The 21394-nt window shown below is 40.0% G+C and overlaps 1 protein-coding gene across 1 annotated transcript in view; it reads left to right on the top strand.

The window, feature by feature from the left end:
* The window catches only part of SLC39A8 (solute carrier family 39 member 8), a 91786-nt gene that overhangs the window by 18876 nt on the left and 51516 nt on the right, over nt 1-21394 (top strand). The window contains exons 2-3 of the mRNA XM_058547583.1: nt 11353-11515; nt 18885-19054. Coding sequence (XP_058403566.1) covers nt 11353-11515; nt 18885-19054 — 333 coding nt within the window. The remainder of the gene's footprint in view (nt 1-11352; nt 11516-18884; nt 19055-21394) is intronic.

Below are 21394 nucleotides of genomic sequence, written 5' to 3'. Positions count from 1 at the left end.
TAATGAACTAACAGAAAGAGAGCTCAAAAAGATAATACCATTTACAATTGCATCAAAAAGAATAAAATACCTAGGAATAAATCTTACCAAGGAGGTGAAGGACCTATACAATGAGAACTACAAGACATTATTGAAAGAAATCCATGATGACATAAAGAAATGGAAAGATATCCCTGCACGTGGATTGGAAGAATAAACATAGTTAAAATGTCTATATTACCTAAAGCAATCTACAGATTCAATGCAATCCCAATCAGAATCCCAATTACATTCTTCACAGAAATAGAAAAAAGAATACTAAAATTTATATGGGGCAACAAAAGACCCCGAATAGCTAAAGAAATCCTAAGAAAAAAGAACCAAGCGGGAGGCATCACAATCCCTGACTTCAAAACATACTACAAAGCAGTAGTAATCAAAACAGCATGGTACTGGTACAAAAACAGACACACAGATCAATGGAACAGAATTGAAAGCCCAGAAATAAAACCACACATATACGGACAGCTAATTTTCGACAAAGGTGCTAAGAACATGCAATGGAGAAAGGAAAGTCTCTTCAATAAATGGTGTTGGGAAAACTGGACAGCCACATGCAAAAGAATGAAAGTGGACCATGTGCTATCGCCATTCACAAAAATTAACTCAAAATGGATCAAAGACCTGAAGGTGAGACCTGAAACTATAAAACTCATAGAAGAAAATATAGGCAACACACTATTTGACATTGGTTTTAAAGGAATCTTTTCAGATGACATGCCTACCCAGACTAGGGAAACTAAAGAAAAAATAAACAAGTGGGACTTTATCAGATTAAAGAGCTTTTATAAGACAAATGAAACCAGAATCAAGATGAACAAACAACCAACCAGCTGGGAGAGAATATTTGCAAAACATACATCTGACAAGGGGTTGATCTCCATAATATATAAAGAACTCACACAATTGAACAACAAAAAAACAAACAACCCGATCAAAAAATGGGCAGAGGAAATGAACAGACACTTCTCCAAGGAAGATATACAGATGGCCAATAGGCACATGAAAAGATGCTCAACATCACTAATCATCAGGGAAATGCAAATCAAAACAACGCTAAGATACCACCTCACGCCCGTTAGAATGGCTATAATCACCAAGACAAAAAACAACAAATGTTGGAGAGGATGTGGAGAAACAGGAACCCTCATACACAGCTGGTGGGAATGCAAACTGGTGCAGCCTCTATGGAAAACGGTGTGGCGATTCCTCAAAGAATTAAAAATAGAGATGCCCTATGATCCAGCCATCCCACTACTGGGAATCTATCCAACGCACCTGAAATCAACAATCCAAAGAGGCTTATGCACCTCTATGTTCATTGCAGCATTATTCACCATAGCCAAGAAGTGGAAGCAACCTAAGTGTCCCTCGACTGACGATTGGATTAAGAAAATGTGGTGTATATATACAATGGAATACTACTCAGCCATTAACAAAAGACAAAATCGTCCCATTTGCAACAACATGGATGGGCCTGGAGCATATTATGTTAAGTGAAATAAGCCAGAAAGAGAAAGACAAACACTGTATGATCTCACTCATATGTGGAATATAAACCAACACATGGACAGAGAAAACTGTATTGTGGTTACCAGGGGCAGTGGGGGTGGGGGGTGGGCACAAGGGGTGAAGGGAGTCATATATATGGTGATGGACAAACAAAAATGTACAACCCAAAATGTCACAATGTTAGAAACCATTAAAACATCAATTAAAAAAAAAAAAGAAAAAAAAAAGAAAAGTAGCTGGGAGGGTGGCAAAGAGTGAATGAGCCCTGCCCTAAAGACTGATCAGAGAAATGTGGGTTCACCCTCTACTCCTATTCTGGAGTTCTTTAGTCAATGGCTAGACTTCACCTGTCTCTGATGTGCATGCAACTGCCTACTGGCCCCACCCCACTGCAGCATGTAAATTCCTATAAATGTCAGTTGCCTCTTCAGTCCAGTGACGTGACTCAGAAGTATGAATTATCTCTGGACTACGAGGTAAATAATAGTCTAATTAAACTCAGTTCATTAAATTAAAATAAATGATATAGTCTAATGCTAAAAAAAAAAAATAAGCTAATGGGACTGTTCGCTGTTCCATGAAACAAGCCTCTAATTGTTAAACTCAAACCACCCTTTTTAAATTTAAATATTTAAATTGTCCTCTTGGGATCTTTGGCTGGTTGCCATATTTGAAACACTCTGACATATACTTCATTTTCTGTACTTAACTTCTTTTGCTTTTTTGTAATTTTCTTTAGGTTACTACTATGAACTTAAACTGTTTTTGCAGTCAGTTCTAAAAAATACCATGAAGACAAGTGAGGGGTTCATTCATTCAACAAGAATTTGCTGAGCCCTAGTATATGCCAAGCACACAGTATTATATTATTAGTATTAGCTTTAGTAAATACTAGGATAGATGTGAACTCAAGGATTCCAGAGGTTTCTTTCCCATTAAATAATTATTTTGCAACTTCACCTTTTTCCACCTCTTAATAAATTCTTAGCAATCTATGGCCAGTTGTACTGGTCTCATAGTCATATAGTTTGTGATGGTAGCTCAAGTGGATGAATCAACAAGCTGACTTCTTTGCTTGAATGCAAAAATACTGGGTTTAAAATAGTAATAGGGAAAACTGGATGGCCACATGCAAAAAAGTGAAAGTAGACCCTTACCTTACACCAAACACAAAAATTAACTCCAAATGGATTAAAGACTTGAATGTAAGACCTGAAACTATGAAACTTCTAGAAGAAAACATAGGCAGTACGCTCTTCGACATCCGTCTTAGCAACATATTTTCAAGCACCTTGTCTGACTGGGCAAGAGAAACAATAGAAAAAATAAACAAATGGGACTACATCAAACTAAAAAGCTTCTGCACAGCAAAGGAAACCATCAACAAAACCAAAAGACAACCTAACAATTGGGAGAAGATATTTGCAAACCATACATCTGATAACGGCTCAATCTCCAAAATATATAAAGAACTCATGCATCTCAACAACAAAAAAACTACCAACCCAATTAAAAAATAGGCAAAAGACCTGAACAGACATTTCTCCAAAGAAGATATACAGATGGCCAACAAGCACATGAAAAGATGTTCAAAATCATTAACTATCAGGGAAATGCAAATCAAAACTACAATGAGATATCACCTCACGCCCGTCAGAATGGCTATAAGTAACAAGACAGGAAACAACCTGTGTTGGAGAGGATATGGAGAGAAGGGAACTCTCATACACTGCTGGTGGGAGTGCAAACTGGTGCAGCCACTATGGAAAACAGTATGGACAGTCCTCAAAAAATCAAGGATAGAACTACCATATGATCCAGCTATCCCGCTGCCAGGTATTTATCCAAAGAACTTGACAACACCAATGCATAAAGATACATGCACCCCTGTGTTCATTGCAGCGTTATTCACAATAGCCAAGACTTGGAAGCAACCTAAGTGCCCATCAAGGGACGAATGGGTAAAGAAGATGTGGTATATACACAATGGAATACTACTCAGCCATAAGAAACGATGAAATCCAGCCATTTGTGACAACATGGATGGACATTGAGGGTATTATGCAAAGTGAAATAAGTCAGAGGGAGAAGGTCAAATACCGTATGATTTCCTTCATTTAGTAGTAGATAACAACAACAATAAACAAACACATAGAGACAGAGATTTGATTGGTGATTACCAGAGGGGAAGGTGGGAGGTAGGAGGGCAAAAGGGATAATTTGGCACATGTGTGTGGTGATGGGTTGTAATTAGTATTTGGGTGGTGAACATGATGTAATCTATGCAGAAATAGAAGTATAATGATGTACACCTGAAATTTATACAATGTTATAAACCAACGTTACTGCAATAAACAAAAAATTAAAAAAAAATAGTAATAGGGAAGCAAAGCCTTCAAGATGGCACACACCCAGATATTCTGGCTTGATGATCCTGTTGCAGGAGCACTTCATGGCAACGTCACGAAGTGAAGCACGTGGCAGAGGGTGTTGTGCCAGGTTCTGGCTGGCTGCTGCTTGAGTATGGCTGTTGTCTGCCTAATATTCCTGTTTGCCTGACGGACAGGAGGGCTTACTGGGGGGCAGAGAATCATGACCATCTTTTTTCTGAGGAAGATTGGCCCTGAGCTAACAGCTGTGCCCATCTCCCTCTATTTCATGTGTGGGATGCCTGCGACAGCATGGCTTGGTAAGCACTGCGTAGGTCCATGCCCAGGACCCGAAACTTCGAACTCCGCGCTGTTGAAGAGGAGCGCAGGAACTCAACCACTACGCCACTGGGCCGGCCCCTTGCATTTCCTTCTTAATTCTCACGATGGTGAGAAAACTTGGCTGATGTTTGAATTTGGCTGATGTTTGATTGTTTTTGAGGTCTCTCTTTGTGTAGGATGCTAAATATGGTCTAAGAGTAACTTAACTCTATGACTCCTTGCCAGGGTCTAAATGGTTCACTCTTTCATTATTTGTGTTCTCAGTGTTCAACCCACCAAAATATAGGAGTATAGCAGCAAGAATAGTGGCTTCGCTGTCAGAAGACACAAAAGACATTGGTTGAATTCTGTCTTTAACTCTTATGAGTGGTTTAATCTTGGACAACTTACTTTGCTAAGACATGATCTCTTCATCCCAGATATCTCCTAAAATCTACTTTAGTTGTTGGTGAGGGGATTAAAAGAGACTATATATATTTAAGCTTATAGCTTTTATGTGCTTCTCAGAACTCCTGTAATGACTGTTGTTTATAGAATTCATTTGTCAACTAATCACATGCTTACTTGCATTACTGATTTCTGCCTTACTTAAATTTTTGTGGCTCATATCTTATCTCTCTAGCCATCGGAAGCACTGAACTAACATTTCAGACGCAGCACGTGTATCTGGTCCTCCAGGAAGCCTTCCCTGACCTCTTCCCTCTTCCCTCTTGATACCTTGCACATGTCTTTATTATTCTACCTACCACGTTGTATTATAGTTGTCCGTTTTGTATCTATATGTTTTATTTACTGAGTGGTGAGCCTATTGAAAATGGAACCATGTCTTATTCTCAGCACCTACCAGAACACCTGACCCAGAGAAGATGTGATCAACCTCTGTTTGGTGAATGAATAAATGAATGAGAGTGTAGGAGAAGTGGCTGCTAGAAGAGTAAAATAGATGAAGATTTTGGATGGATTCTTATTTAACCTCTTATCTGTGGCATCTCTTCAAAGAATGGGAGACCTGTCATTCACCTGGGATATGGGGAAGCATGGGTTGGTTACATGGCTTTCAACTCAGCTGGCAAATTCCAGAAGATACTTGCCATTCTTGCTGAAAAACAACAGCTGTGGCAGAGCAGGGCTGAGTAGGGAAGTCACTAAAAGAAAAGAGGTTGGATGGGGCTCTTTCAGACTTGGATTCTAGCCCCAGGTGTACCTCTGCTCCCTTTGGAGCTCTGTAATGAAATTTAATGTTTGTGCGGCTCAGTTACTTGACAACCTAGAAGACTGACTGGACTTGAGGTTTCATTCTGGGTTTGATTGTCACTGAGTCTAAATGTGCTGTGAGGTGCCCTCTCTCCCTGCCTTTACCTCCACAAGAGGGAACGCAGCCACGCCTGGCAGCGTCCTCACTGGGAATGTGAGCGCTCAGCTTCTCCAGAAGCACAGTCCATGGCAAAACAGAATCTGAAACCATCTCTGGGCAGCTTTTGAATGGGATGATATTTCATTTCTGGTGTGGTGTGAAGGCCTTGGCGTAATGGGTACGGGATCAGACAGTCCTATTGTTTTGTATTATTTAATGGGTACCATTTGACAAGACAGCCAAGTAGAGAAAACAGCCTATGTGTTGAGAAACGGAAGAAGAATAGAGAAGGTTTAAAGAGTGGAAAAACTTATTTTTTTTGTTTTCCTGTAGGTTCTGGATGTAGCATTCATTTGCTAGCTTTAAAAATGTCTTTTGAATAATTACTTTATATCTCAATCAGGACTCTTTCATTTGTAAGTGAAAGAAACTTAATTAGCTTAAGTCAAAAAAGGAATTCATTGGCTCAGGTAACTGAAGAGTCAAGGGGCAGACCAGCTTTAGGCACACCGGTATCCAGGGGATTAGTGATGGTATTGGAAACCTATCTTTCTCTACTTATTAGTTCACCGTCTTTCACATGGTAGAAAAAATGGCCTAAGGAGCCCCCAGACTCATAGCAATCCTAGTGGAAGAAGATCTCTTCACTAGTTCTACTGGAGGGTGGACATGTCATATGTTCCCTGGTCAGCCTCCACTGAACCACACAGGTGGAGGCTCCTGGGGTGGTGAGGCAGTCTGTTACTGGTGGTGGGGAAGGGATTTCAGGCAGGCAACAACAATGGACATTCACTACATTTTACTGGCCTAGATTATTTCCTACATTTTGGGCTTATCTTGCTCTGTCTTGTTCTCTGGTTCCCTTTTCTGCTTTTGCACAAATTAAATATGTATTTCCAAAGCTTTCCTCTTTTCTCTCTCCTCTCTCTCCTGATGATCTCCCCCAGTCCCACTCAGCTGTTGTCTCCTTACAGAAGACAGCCACATCCTTACCTCTGGCCTCTGCCTTTCTCAGAGAAAGCTCACTCATGTCATTTCCATCTGATGTCCCACAGCCATTACAGCTTAAAATGTTTAAAACCAAACTTGCCACCATCCTCCCAAATGAGCTTCTTTTCCTAGGTTCCCTAATCACTCCAGTAGCAACATCCTCTTTCTGTTTTCCCCGGAGTTCTAACCTCAAACTTGCTTTTGACTATTTCCTCTGCATATCATTTCTCCCTTACATGAACTCTCGTAGTTCTTTATCATTACATCTCTTGTGAATTTATCACTTTCTTTCTGGTTTTATATATACTGATATTTCTGATTTATTTCTGCCAAAATTATTTAGGTTTCTGGATGGAAGGTATTATGACTTATTTATCTTTGTACTATTTCTTTCTTGGTTGTCATCCTCCAGCTTCCCCACCTTCCACTTCTCCTGTCAATATTATACCGAGAATTTTATGATGCAGTAAATATTTGTTGAATGAGGAAAGAATTTATGCGATGTATAGTATAATTATATGGTTATTATACTTGGTGTTGTTAAAACCAGAGCCTGGCAATAGTTACAGGGATAAAAACAAGTTTTATTCAAGAACTATTGCAACGAGGGAAAAGGGCCCTCAGTATAGAACTGGGCTCAATTCTGAATACGGCATGGACAAGTGGGGATTTGTAGCCAAGGAGCAAGGTCGGGGTGAGTGGATGGAAAATTACTAAGAGGAAACCTCAGGGGTAGGGGGGATTTTGATTAAACAGACCTGACGGGATTCCTGCTGACGGCAGGCTGGGGTGACCAGACACTGAGGATGGGGGAATTCTCTGAACTGACCGAGCAGGACTCTTGCTAGAACTGGGTGATGCAGGCCTCACAGGGACAGATGCAAGGCCGTGGCTTTGAGGACTTAATCGAGGAGAGAGTCTGTATCATTATCTAAGTTCTGTAATTTCAAATCTTGCCTAACTCTTTGGTATTTATTATAGGGAGATTTCAACTGTATAAAATGTTTAGGGAGGAACTTCCTCTAATCATTCAACCTTCCCTCCGTCCCCTCCTGCAGCAGCCCCCAGCATTCCCACAAAGATGTGTCTGGGAAAGAAGCAGGAAAGCTCCTGACTAGTCAGAACTGGTGAGGAAGAAGGGGTAGGGAAGCAGCAGAAGAAATTGTGGAACGATTTGCTACAATGATTTTGAATATAACTTGGGGTCTCGTTTATGATACGGGTCTAAACGCCTTTGCCTCTATTGCTCCCTTCCTTTGGTACCTCGTAAGGCCCAGTTGAGACCACCTTCAGGTGGCAAGAGACTAATGAATAGGCGTTAACGCGGCATTGAGAAGATGTCTCTAGGAAGCGTCAACGCACTGAACGTTGGGACCTCTGCTGGCTGGAGCCTGCTCTGATGGCACAGCGCTCAGACAGCCACGGCAAACATCAGCGTGGCCCTCTCCAGCACAGCAGTGTTGTCAGAACAAATAGGTGGAGAGAAGAACAGCTCAGTCCGTACGTGTGAAGGAGGGCTGAAGGCGCACGAGGCTTTATTAAGGCTCACACCGTTCAGGCGAGTCACCCTGAGTGTTTTCTGAGGAGCCACGGTGGATCCTACCAGCTTCATAATTTATTCACTGTTTGCGTTGGAGAAGAAGGGGTGTGTTTGAGAGGATGTGTAAACTTCCTGTCAGTGGTTCTGCCGGTTCTGCTGTCACTCTCACTGTTCAGGCGCTGGGCTCTCATCCTGTTTGTCCCTGCTCAGGAGAACACTGTCCTTTCTCCAACAACTGCTTTCTCTGTTTCAGGTTCAACTTTGTTAAATCAAAGCGTAATAAAAATCAAGATGGTTTAAAGCCAAAATAGGCTGCTGTATAAAACTATTTGCATTCTACTTGCTGGTAGATAGCTATCTTTACATAAATCAGATCTGCCATGGATTCAGTTTTGCCACACTGTTAGTATTCCGTCCTCATTCTCACCTCATAGGCAAGGCCTAGAGTTCTGTCATCTCTCCACCTCCTTGTTCCTTCTGGAGACTAAGTTGCCGCTGTTGAGTGTTATTATCCGTGACCACCTGCCCAGCCAAAATTTCTACCAGATGCCGCCCAGATCGTCAAGACTCTCAGCTGTCCTACAGGATTGACTATATATTTCTTTGACTGCATTGCTTTTTTCCTAAGTGTCTGTATAAGAGTGTCTTCAATGATGTACAGTGGGCAATTTTGGCATCCTTCAGGGTAACGGCTTTGAAACTCTTGACTACCATTTACAGTGAACAGTGACTGTTACGTTGTGATCCAGTGTACATGTGTGTGGTACGTACATGCGTCACTGAAGCAGAAGTTTGACTAAGCAGTACTTGCCCTTGTTTTGTGTGATAACAATAGTTATGATAACTCTCCAGCTTTGTTGTATCATTTTGTACTTCCTTACAGAATGCTGACTGTGACATTGTAAGTGGGTTTCCTAGCCTGTGAATGAGTCACAACTGGAGTCTGAAGAGGACTGCTTAACAGTCATCAAGGTTTAGGAAGTCTTAGAATGTTAATTCTGAGAAGACTTGGCAAATTATTTATTGGCAGCTTCCCCTTTTCCTACCGTTTTGTAGTTGGAGGAACTCGAAGTCCAAGTACGCAGCCTTCCTTGTAGGGAAACAGTGCTGCTTTCTGTTTATGTCGCTACCCCATTTATTCCTGGAACGCTGCGGCGGGCAGTTGGACCACATGGACTCTGATTTTTGAGCCTGGCCATTATGCCCCCTGGGTGGCTTCATGGTCATGAATATGCTACACCTACGTTCCCTCCCGCACTTAGCTCCCGAGCTGTGTTCTCCCTCCTCTGGTTTGTTACCTTCTAGTCTCAGCGGAAGGAAAGACTGTGAACAGAGCACTGGGTGTGGAGTCTCTACTTCTAGGGATGGCACACAGCTATCATTGTCATGAACCTAACGAGAGTGTGGGTTGAATAAGGAACTGCTTTAGGCACATACTTAGACATTAAATAAAAAGGAGGTCTAAATGTGTGTTTTCTTTAAGGCCAATGCAGTCTTAGCCTTTGACGACTGCATACATTTAGGTGTATTTGATGTTTTTTATCTTTCCTTTATAATCAGTAGTGATGTTCTTGAACCGAAATCTTAACATTTTTGGTTTCATTTGTCTCTTGTGAAGGACATTACAACACCTTATGGTCAAACAGTTACATCAACTTTTGAATTCTCAATACCATTCATAACGTCTTAGTCAGTCTGGGCTGCCATAACAGAATACCATAGACCGAATAGCTTAAACCATATAAATTTATTTTCTCACAGTTCTGGAGACTGGAAGCCAACATCAAAGTGCCAGAAGGGTTGGTGTCTGGTGAGGGCTGTCTCCTTGGATTGCAGGTGGCTGCCTTCTCGCTATGTTCTCAGATGCTGGAGAGAGAGAGAGAGAGCAAGCAAGCTGTTGGGTGTCTCTTCTTAAAAGACCATTAATCCAATTGGAGTGAGGCCTCACCCTCATGACCTCATCTAACTCTAATCACCTCCCTAAGCCCCATCTCCAAATAACATCATATTGGGTGTTAGGGCTTTAATACATGGATTTTGGAAGGGCACAATCCAGTCCATAGCACAAAGCTAAGATCTTAGTAGCATTTAAATATTGGCTGAAGTATGCAAAGAACTTTTCTCAATTGCACTTATTAAAGACAGACTCTTCTATTTGAGTGAATAGATATTTTTCACACTGTATAATTCTTACATTTATTAGCAATAGTAACACATTTAACTTCTTTTGTATTCTTCTTAATAATGCAAGTATGTGGAAGATAGTTCACAGTTAAAATATGCCCAAGAGTAAAATGATACCTTTAAAAATTTATTTTTGCAGAGAATATTTTTCTAATATGGATTCTATTCCTCATTAATAACTAATGAATTTCTAAACAGCCCAGCACTATTTTCAAAACTTTATGCAATATAGAAAAGCTACCCACCATCGAGAATAATACATATTTTAGAAAACAACCATTTATGCTAAAATATTTAAAAACAAGTTTTTATTTATTTATTTTTTCCCCCAAAGCCCCAGTAGATAGTTGTATGTCATAGTTGCACATCCTTCTAGGTGCTGTATGTGGGACGCGGCCTCAGCATGGCTGGAGAAGTGGTGCGTCGGTGCAGGCCCGGGGTTCCGAACCAGGGTCGCCAGCAGCGGAGCGCGCGCACTTAACCACTAAGCCACGGGGCCGGCCCTAAAAACAACTTTTAAATATTGGAATTATTATTGCTGTCTAGGAGGATAGATGAATTTCTTAACTATGAAACTGTTAGGGAACCAGGTGTTTGTCTACAAGAAATGTTGTAGAGAGCCACTCCAATAGCCTACACAAAATATCCATTCAAACTAAAGAAAAAGAGAGGGAAGATTGAGAATATAGAGTTGTCTTAAAGCCCTTTGTTTGAATTGCTATTGGTCCACTTTTAATATCTTTAAAGTCTTTGGAAACCCCCAAGCCAGTTCTGACCTTCTTGACTGCTGTAGGTAGACCGCTGATCAAGAAGGATTTTTGCTATTTTTCTGGTTTCTAGGTTTAAAGAGGTGTGGGCTGTTTTACAGTTTTAGGAGTGGATACATTTCTGTAGTGGGCTTTTGTATAAAGAGTTAGTGCTGTGTGTCTAGATGAAGTATTCTTTGTCTCTTTGTAGTATCTTGGCATGTGTGCTTTTGCCATATGCATACATATGTGTTTGTTTTGCTTCTTCTGTTTCAGTGTTTATCAGCTGAAGAGATCTTTTCCCTTCATGGCTTTTCAAATGCTACCCAGATAACCAGCTCGGACTTCTCTGTCATCTGTCCAGCAGTTTTACAGCAACTGAACTTTTACCCTTGCGAGGATCGGCCCAAACACAAAGCAAAACCGAGTCTTTCCGAAGGTATGTTGGAAGCTTTTTCTCCCGTTTGCTTGAAAAGTCCATGGGCTAGTCTGAAATGAAATTAACGTGCTTTCTGCATTTTTATTTTTCTGCTTTATTATTTTTAATTAATCTGCATAGAATCCCTTAGTAAAATACTTGTATTCCAGAACTATTTAGAATAAGAATAATTAGAACTCATTTAAAGTTTAGTAAGTTATGCTCTTCTATTTGTGGAATCAAAATTATACTTGGTACCGCTTACAAACTTTCAAACTCAATTCTTGATTTTAAACAATAAATGTTTTATGCTGTGCATATTGGATTGCATTAACTATTTGGCTCATAATTGATCAGTTAATTTCCATTACCTTGTGCTTATCATATTATTTTAAAATCTGTCAATTTTGTCTGTAATTGTCAGTAAAGGGATAAGGGAACTAGCATGGTTCTAGATTAAATCTTCAGGTACTGAGTTATTGCTGCTTTAATTTTCATAAATGAAAGAAAATGCTAGTGACTTTTTTAAGTGCTTATAATAATACTGCTATAGATACTGCATTTTAAAGGAATAATCTACTGCGAAGAAATTTTAAAATATAAGAAAACAAATGTGTGCTTACTGTATAGTTCACATGCTTAAACATGTAGAAGAAGTCTTTTCACAAATGAGATAAACCATTTGCTAGCTATGTGCAATTTCTTGGTATTCCTAAATTGTTACCCTGCCCCACATGGGTATTTTAATTCTCATTTTTTTGTTCATTTTTTATTCAATAAATATTTATGGCATGACATGCCAAGCACTGTTCTATGTATTGAGGGTTCAGTAGTGAACAAGAAGAAAAATTCCCTGCTTGTTAGGGCTTGCAATATAGTAGAGAAGAGAAATAATAAACATTTATATAACCAAGCAGGTAAATAATATAATTTCGGAGTAACGAAGGCTATGAGGAAAATTAGGTAGGTAAGGGATAGAAGGAGACAGTGGGTGAGTGTGACCTTGGACGGGTCAAGGGAGGCCTCGCTGATGAGATTACGTTTGGACAGAGTCCTGACTGAGGAGAAAGAGAGGGCCATGGCAAGGTCTTCTCTGGGGGAAGAGAATTTTCAGTTGAGGGAACAGCCAGCATAAATTTGAGAACGAGCTTGGCATGTGTGAGGAGCAGCAAGAAAGTCCGTGTGTCTGTAGCATAATGAGCAGGAGGGAGACTAGAAGGAGATGATATCCTGGAGGTAGCCAGAGGCCTTGTCAGGTGTGGTAAATTGATGGGATTTTATTCTGAATGTAGTGTGAAGACACTGTAGGGTTCTAGACAGGGGAGTGACATGATTTTATTTGGATTTGTACAAGATCGTTCTACCTACAGTTTGAAGAATAGGTTGTAGTGGGGTAAGAGTAGAAGCACCCAGATTGGTCAGGAGGCTGTTGCCAGGAGTTGGTGCTCAGGCTGGTTGGGACTTGGACTAAGGTGCACGAAGTAGAACTGAGGAGGAGTGGTCAGATTCAGGATGGATTCTGGAGACTGTGCTAAAATGGTTTGCCTCTGGATTTGATGTGGGGCAGGGAAAGATGAATCAAGGTCTGAGCCAGAGAAACTGGATAGATGGTTGCACCATTTCCCGGGATGGAGAAGACTGAGGAGGAGCAGTTTATTGTGGAGGAAGAGAGTGGCAAGGATCAAGACTATAATTTTTGATGTGATCAGCTTAAGCCATTGATGTACACCCACAAGGGGAGATGTCAAGTGGGCAGTGGCATGCACACATTTGGAGCTCAGCGAATAGGTCGAGGCTGGAAATCTGTTATCTCGGCGATGGCATTTGAAGCCACTGGTCTGAGTGAGCTCATCTAATGTGAGTATGGATAGAGCATATAAAGAGAGTAAAAATAGAGAAGAAAAGGAGAGCCTCAACAAAGAAGCGCCTATTTTATGAACTTTTGGATTCCTGTATGTATATATGAATACTTTGAGCTCTCTGTATGTGAACAACAGGGATGGCAGCAACAATGACAAAAATAATGATAATAGTCAACTCTTAGGTGGCACTTGCTATGTGGCAGGTGCTGTTCCACGTGCTTTACATAAGTTGACTCATTTAATCTTCATACAACTACGTGATGTAGGAACTACTATTCCCATTTTACAAACGAGGAAACTGAGTTACAGAGAGTTTAGAGTCATTTGGTCAAGATTACACGGCTTTTATATGGTAGAGCCGGGTTGAAAGTTAGACTGTCTCACCTTCAGAACCCATGTTCTCTTTTACATTCTGTATTTACATATACAAAGAATAGAAATCACCAACCAGAGCTTATCAATATAATTAGCTATTTTGTGAATAACACTAATTTCAGCAATTATTTTTGCTGGAGTATGTTTATATTTCTATGAGTCTGTTTAACTTTAATCCAGTTTGCACTTTATGTTCAAAAGTAAATTCAGCAAATGCTTTCTATACTAACATTTGCTAATAGAATAGCATAGTAAAAGCATAGATTCTGCAGTCAACCCAGCCTGGGCTCAAATCCCAGCTCCGTAATTTTTGAGCTATGTTGGGCACATGACTATGTCTTTCTGCCTCTGTTTTCTCATTTAAAATAGTACCTTTCTTATAGGGTTGCTATAAGGATTAAATAACTTACTATTTGTAAAGCGTTGCGAACATTCTCTGGCATGTAGTTAGGTACCATATGTGTCTGTTAAATAAAAGTGTCTAACGTACATAATTCTCGGTACAGGAGGTGAGGCTTCAGAAAAAGCAAATCCCCTACTCTGTGCAGGTTAATTTCTGATATTCAAAAGTGTTTTTAACCGTAATTCCCAAATTACTGTATCTCGGGAGCCAGGAGGTGAACAAGGAAGTGGGAAGCAGGAAGTGAGAGAATTCTAAGGTCCACACTGCAAACTCATAAAATGGAAAAATCAACAGTTGTAAGTTACAAGATCAGAAAGGCACCAGATATTTGGACAGAGGACCCAATAAAGAAAGAAATACCTCTTTGTCTTAGGAATTGAAATGGGCTGGAGTGGGTGGAGTGGGGTGGGAGAAGATATAGAAAAGTTTCTGGAGAATTAGAGAAACTAGTAGAGTACTTGTTCTTACTATTCTAAGATGTTTAAGTTGACAATATATTCCTTTACTTGGTGTAATATCTTAATTGTTCTATTTTAGTGCAGCCGTGTGATCTTTAGCAACTTATTTAATGTCTCTGTGCCTCAGTTACCTCTTCTGTAAAGTGGAGATAATAGTAGTCCCTACCTTATAGAATTGTTGGGGGTATCAAATGACTTAATATATGCAAGGGCCTGGACCAGTGCCTGGCACAGAGTAGGAAGAGTATGACTTCCCTCTTCTTACTCATGTGTTCATAGGTTCACTCCATTCCCTGGCCCCTGTGTAAGCCTATTTTTTTTCCCCATAAAGAGATGATTTTTTAAATAATGAAATGTACTAGATTCTTGACATAACTGTTCGCTTAATATGGAGTCAATTCTGAGCTCATTCAAGGGAATGAAAAACTGAAATGAAAGTAATCCAAAGTAGTCATGATACAAGGATTTTATGAACACGTTTACGCTGATGTTTCAGTGGGCAGAAAAATAGTCTCCTTTATGAGAGACCTCACATTTTGTGATTTTGAAATTGCCTTTCAGGAGCTTTATAAACTCATATTGATGAGTACAGCAAACTGATGGTCAATGAAATTCTCTAGGAGATAAATTAATTAAGTTTTAGCAATAATTTAATGGTTCAAAATTGCCTCATTTTTTTGAGGAGATCACAGATGCTGTTTAATTCAAATAATAGGTAAGAATAATAGAATTTTACTTGTAGCATCCCTGGAGATCACATTGTCCACTCTGTAATGCAACCGAGGTATAGGTCAAGCTCCAGGGAGGTTCAGTGCTGTCCTCGAGGTAGAGGACCTGAGGAGGAAGCAGAGCCCAGGCTCCCACCTCTGGTTTGTTGTCCATTCACTGTGTAACAATGAGCTAAATGGAGTAAAATTTATTTGATGGTCTGCTTAGTAATTTATGTTTTTTGAAAATAACATTTATTGAAGACTTACTATATTCCAGGAACTACATTAACTGGTTTTATTTTTTTCTTGTAAAAACTATGAAATAGGAGGATGAAATGAGTTAAAATAGGTGAAATTTTTAGAAGAATCTTAACACATAGTGGGCATTCAATAAATATTAGCTATAGTTAACAAATATTCCTTGGAAATTTATTAAAATCTTTTCAAGTTCACTATGAAGCAAAGAGAAAGAATCCTCTCTGAAACAGATCATTAGAGGGAGTCCTATGTGTACATGGAGAGGTCCAAGGAATATTTTTATACTAATTCAATCTTTGGTGTCCAAGTTGAGTGGACGCATGGATCTTCTTTTTCTGAATCATGTCCTAACAATACAAGAAGGGGAGACTATGCAGTGTACTTGGACTGTGATGACTCACTCCCACAGTTCCCCAAGTGGTTCTGATAAATATGCACAATAGTAAGGAAGGTTAGAAAGATTGAGTAAGCAAATTAATTGGTATATTTTTGACAGAGTTCTGGGCTGCAACTTGAATTAAGGTATTCATTAATTCATTCATCAAGGAATATGTGCTATTTGCTGGGCAATATTCTAGACACTGAGGATGAATAAAACATAGCCTCTCTCTTGAAAGTCTCATAGTTTGTGTGGTATAGACAAATATATAAGTGATAAAATTACTGTAGCACACAAGAAATGGTAAGCGACCCAATTACCTTCAAACAAATTGCTATGGGAAGGCTTCATGGAGGAGGTCAGTGAGTTGCTTGGAGAGCCATGTGTGAGTTCCTCGGGCAGTGAAGATATGAAGATATTTCCAGATAAGGAACCACAAGTGCAAAGGTAACTCTGTATTTGGAAAACTCTGTGTCTGCGTAACGGCCATGTTGAGAAAGGGGTAAATAACACTGGAGAGCTGTCCGTTTATGAAGGACAGTTTCAAATAGGGGCATGAGATGATCAGAATTATATTTTAGGATAATAAGTCTGGTGGCCAAGCTGTTGTAATGTATCAGATGATGAGCCTGAGAGATGATGAGAGCCTGAAGTCGAGGCACAGGCAATGGGTTGGAGACACTGGAGTGAGCAATATCTCAAGCAGAATTGATAGAGTTTGGTCACCAGTTGTCTTTGGAACTGACTCTGTCTCAAGAGTGAGAAATTGAAATTGATCCTGATGTTTCTGCTGTTTCTGTAGATAGTGCACAAGGGTAGTGGAGCAGGATTTCTCAGGGGAAGGTGATGAGTTTAATGTGTGTCTGTGGCTTTGCCTCTATGTGATACTCAAAAACTTCTTTGCATTTTTCTTTTAGTCAACATGTATGTATCCTGTCTACCCAGTGAGATTATAAATACTTGTTGAATGAGTGAATGCATGTAGGCTGGTGATGGGATAGAGGCTGTTTGTGTTAAGGGAAACTACACATAGGTATACCATGGCAGAAGACGTGGGGTTGAGAACTTTCCTTAAGTGGAAAGTCTGAGGGGGGTAGGTAGTATTGTTTTAGGTGATAAGGTAATAAATGGGAATGAGGTAGATCTTTGTAGGTCCAATGAGATGACTTCGTAGGGCATGGTTAGGAGTCTGGGACTCATAGGAAAGTGTCTAGAGATGATAAAGTTGTGGTCAGTGCTCTCATGATTCTTGTGGTCACATAGTAACATTTATTGTCTGTCCTTTTCATTGGGTACTTAGCACAGGCTACCTTGCAGTGCCTTGTGTAGGTGTTGGCTGCACATTTCCCAGTTCTCCAAACAAAAGATCCAAGCTCCTTGTTGGCAGGCTCCTTGTTGTGCACAGTTTGGTCCACATCCTGGGCTCCATAAACATTTGCTAAGGTTATTTATTTGTAGATAGAATCGCTTGAACTAGAATAATGGCAAGCACTCTTGTATTCATGGAGCACAATATAAAGTGTTTACAGTTTTGTTGAGTCCCTTGGGCTTTTTAAAAACTAGATGACCTCTACAGGAGTCATGAAGCATATTGCTAAGAAATATGGGCCCTGGAGTCAGACTATCTGGGTTCAAAGTTCCGCTTTCTATCCACATGACTTGGGCAGCTCATTTGAACTCCATATGCTTTGGTTTCCTCAGTTGTGTGAAGGAGGTGGTAGTAGTACTTACCTCAGAGGGTTTTGTGAGGGTCAAATGAATTATTGCATGTTAGTTGCTTAGCACAGTGCCTGGCTCATGGCCCACACTTGCTAGGCGTTAGGTTATATGGTACTTTGCTGATGGTGTCAGTGAGCAAAGTGACCCAACATCTAAGAATGATTTCTGGGCATTTTAAAGAAGTGCCAATACAGGGGCAGCTTTCTAATCTTTCACATTGTCCTTTGTGCACAAGGTGTGGGGCCACAGGCAGAGCCATGCATTGTACAGCTGCGGGGGCCAGTCTGCATGTCAGCCTGCGCTGCCGTCCGGGACTGTCCAGCGTTCACACAGTGTGTTTCACTCGCTTTCCCATTGTGTCTTTACACCAACCCCTCTAGGATAACCAGGGGGAAGTTGAGGCCCAAAGGCAATTGGTCACACGTGCCCTTAGTGGTAGAGCTTAGGGTAACATTTGTTCATTTCATTCTAAGCAATGAATTATTACGCACCTTTTGGGTGCCCGATCCTGGGGATAGAGAGATGAGAGATGCACCACCTCCTTCTGTCACCAGGGTCTCCACTATGTAGGATATTTTTGCCTTAATCTGGGCCCAGAGAGTGAGCTGGGCAATACAGCCCCTCTTTCCCTCCTGTGTGCTCCTTCCTGAGGGCTCCCTGCCCTGGGCTCCCTGGAGGCCCCAGCAGGGGCTGAGGTGCTGCCTTCCCCAGGAGGTGGTCTCCACAGGCGCCTTCAGATCAGTGGTTATGACAAGCTCTGTGTCAGCAGCTATGGTCGTCTTGAAGCCGACTCACCCCACCCATTTCCACCCCTGCTCTCCACCCATCATTCCGTACCTTTGCCCTGAAACTCACGCTGCCTCTGTATTCCTCTGAAAGGCTGGGTTTTAAACTAGGCCTTGAGCCGTAGATGAAACCAGTGGCTTGGAGCCTGTGGGCCTCAGATTGTTTGTCACTGTTTTAGATGTTCTCCAAATTCCCTGCAAGCTGTAAAATTCTTTGATCCCAATGTGATGATTTAGGACTGACGAAAGTATAGGCAGTGTTACTTTTAATATTTATTATGCTATACTTATGTTCTTGGTTTTCTATATAATTTTCATTGAGACTATTTTCTTGTTTTAAAGAAGATATCTATTTCAAGCTTTTAAAGAAGAAATTTGTTTCAAGTGTAAGACTTCATTTGGCTCCTTTGATTAATTTCTACTCTTTCCCCTCTGATCCAGTTTGGGGATATGGATTCCTGTCAGTGACAATTATTAACCTGGCATCGCTCCTCGGCATGATTTTGACTCCACTGATAAAGAAATCTTATTTCCCTAAGATTTTGACCTATTTTGTGGGGCTGGCTATCGGAACTCTGTTTTCAAATGCAATTTTCCAACTTATTCCAGAGGTAAGGATGTTGACTATTTGTTCTTGTGAATAATTGTTTCTTTTAGATGTTTTAAGCCTCCATAATTCTCACAGCATTTTATGGTCTGGTTTATAGTGTTTTGGGTAAGAGAAAGCTGAATCACAGCAAATGAGAAAGCTTGCCCCGAGCTGGGGCGGTTGTCAGTGTGGGAGATGAGATCAGTGTTCTGGGAGGCCAGCCACCAGGCCGCACTCAGATGGCCTGCTACGCCTGCGAGGGCCTTCACACTTTATTCTGTCTCACATTTGGCAAATTTAATTTTTCTACACACTTTTAGTATTTATATTTTTTTTCTAAAGAGCATGCAATATCAAATTTACTGAAGGTAGACCACAGAATTCCCTCATATTTACTACAGTGATAAAAGACTAGAGGATAAATTAGAGGCTGGTTGGCAAACCTTTTCATTTTTTTTGACTGTGAAAAAAAAGTCAATTGAGGACCAATAGATAAACAGCAGCTTATTTTTTTCCTTTGATAAAATGTGTTATTGATCTGACATTGACTATAGTAAGCTATTCAATTAATCAACAAATAATATATATGTTTTATTTCAAATCTATATTGTGGCCATATAAGGAAGAGAGACAGAGGGCGGAGAATAAGTGAGAGGAAAAGAGAAGGGGAAGAGCAAGAGACGTTCTTAGGAGGGAGCCACAGAGGAGAAGTAGAGAAATGCATGCACACATGGGCTGTGTCCCCTCCAGGCACACAGGAGGAGGGAGGGGCAAGACCCCAACAAAGAAGGAGTACCGCTCTCATCTCATAACTTTTAGAAAATTATAACTAAAGCTTCTTTTAGTTTTCACAGGTATATATGAAAATGGGGATATAACTTCTTAGAGTCTTAGATTTATTATTATAATTATTATTGCTACTGTATCTAGAAAGGACCTAGGAGAACATCTACTTCAAACTCTCGATTGTAGAGATGAAAAAAATTAAAATCCAGGGGGATTAAATGAGTTGATTATAGCCATACAAGCAGCCAGTGACAAAGCTAGGATGACAATACAGATTTTCTGATTAAAAAAATATTACATGTAATATTATACATGTAATACATTTAATATAATATAATATTATATATGTATCTATTCAGTCATCTGATTTGTGGGTCAAATTAAATTAGACAAACTGATATTGTATGTGGACTGGAGATTCCACATTTATGATTTTGAGGTTTTCTATTTTATTGAAAATGTAGTAATACATAAGACATGTCTATCAGGAAAATGAGAAACTTTTTCAACAGCATTTATGGATATTCTTTTGCTTTTCTGTGATAATTAGAGAACTATGGATGTGATGAGAGAATTATGTAAACACTAAAGAATCTGTCTTTGTAATAATACCTCAAAGTTACATAGACAGTTATTTCTTTTTTTTTGGCAAAATTCTTCCCTTTTGCTATTTCATAACCTTTGTGTTAGTATGTACAGTCGCTATTTTTATGCCATTTTTGCACCGTAAAATAGGCACAGAGAAGTCACTCAAATGAAGATGTGGCCATGAGGTCTCCCCTAGAGACAGACGCAGAACAAGAACCCAGGAACCCTCTGTTCTAGACTGCTGTTCAGAGGGGAGGTTTGCAATGTGTAGAATGGTGTAACACTGCGGCTTTTCACATATTACTCTCTCCTCCTATTTATTTATTTTAAGTTTCTGTTTCTTGTCTGTTAGGAACATCTTAACACTTTATAATTTCAAACTCCAGCTCTTGCCCTATGTCCTTTAAACAATGAATTATTTCATTCTTATCATTGTGTGTGTGTGTGTGTGTGTGTGTGTGTGTGTGTGTGAGTGAGCCTAGTATCTTAAATCTTCTTTATTCTTGGGCCCAGGGCTTGATTTATTTATCTCTTTAGGACTCATCAGGATGCTCTAGGTTCAAGAGGATCTCTCTTGGGAAAGCAGTAATCTAATGGCCTGCCTTATTTGCCTTAAAAATTTGACTCTGGATATGGTGGGCAGATATATTACTTTTAGAGAAAATGGATAATCAATGTCTCATTTATCTTCATTACCTAGATCTGATATTATCTTATAAATGTGGAAATCAATGCTGCTGCTTTACTACTCAAAGTTTACTCTTTCAAGGTAAATATTGCTGATGGTGTTATAGCTAGGAAACTATAAGATATTCTGGGGGCTTCATTTAATAGAATCTCCTCTGGTTATAAAACTTCTATGCCATCTCTTTCAGTTTGGTTGCTCAAATTCAGAGTTTTTGTTTTGTGATTTTGGCAGGTAAGTTCCCGGTATTACTTGAATGTGAAGATGGATTTAGAACTTTGGTGAAAATTGTGTACTGAGAAA

Source organism: Diceros bicornis, chromosome 8, assembly GCF_020826845.1.
Source record: "Diceros bicornis minor isolate mBicDic1 chromosome 8, mDicBic1.mat.cur, whole genome shotgun sequence".
NCBI classification, from domain to species: Eukaryota; Metazoa; Chordata; class Mammalia; order Perissodactyla; family Rhinocerotidae; genus Diceros; species Diceros bicornis.
Note: the sequence above shows the minus strand (reverse complement) of the source record. Positions and strands in the feature narration are given on the sequence as shown.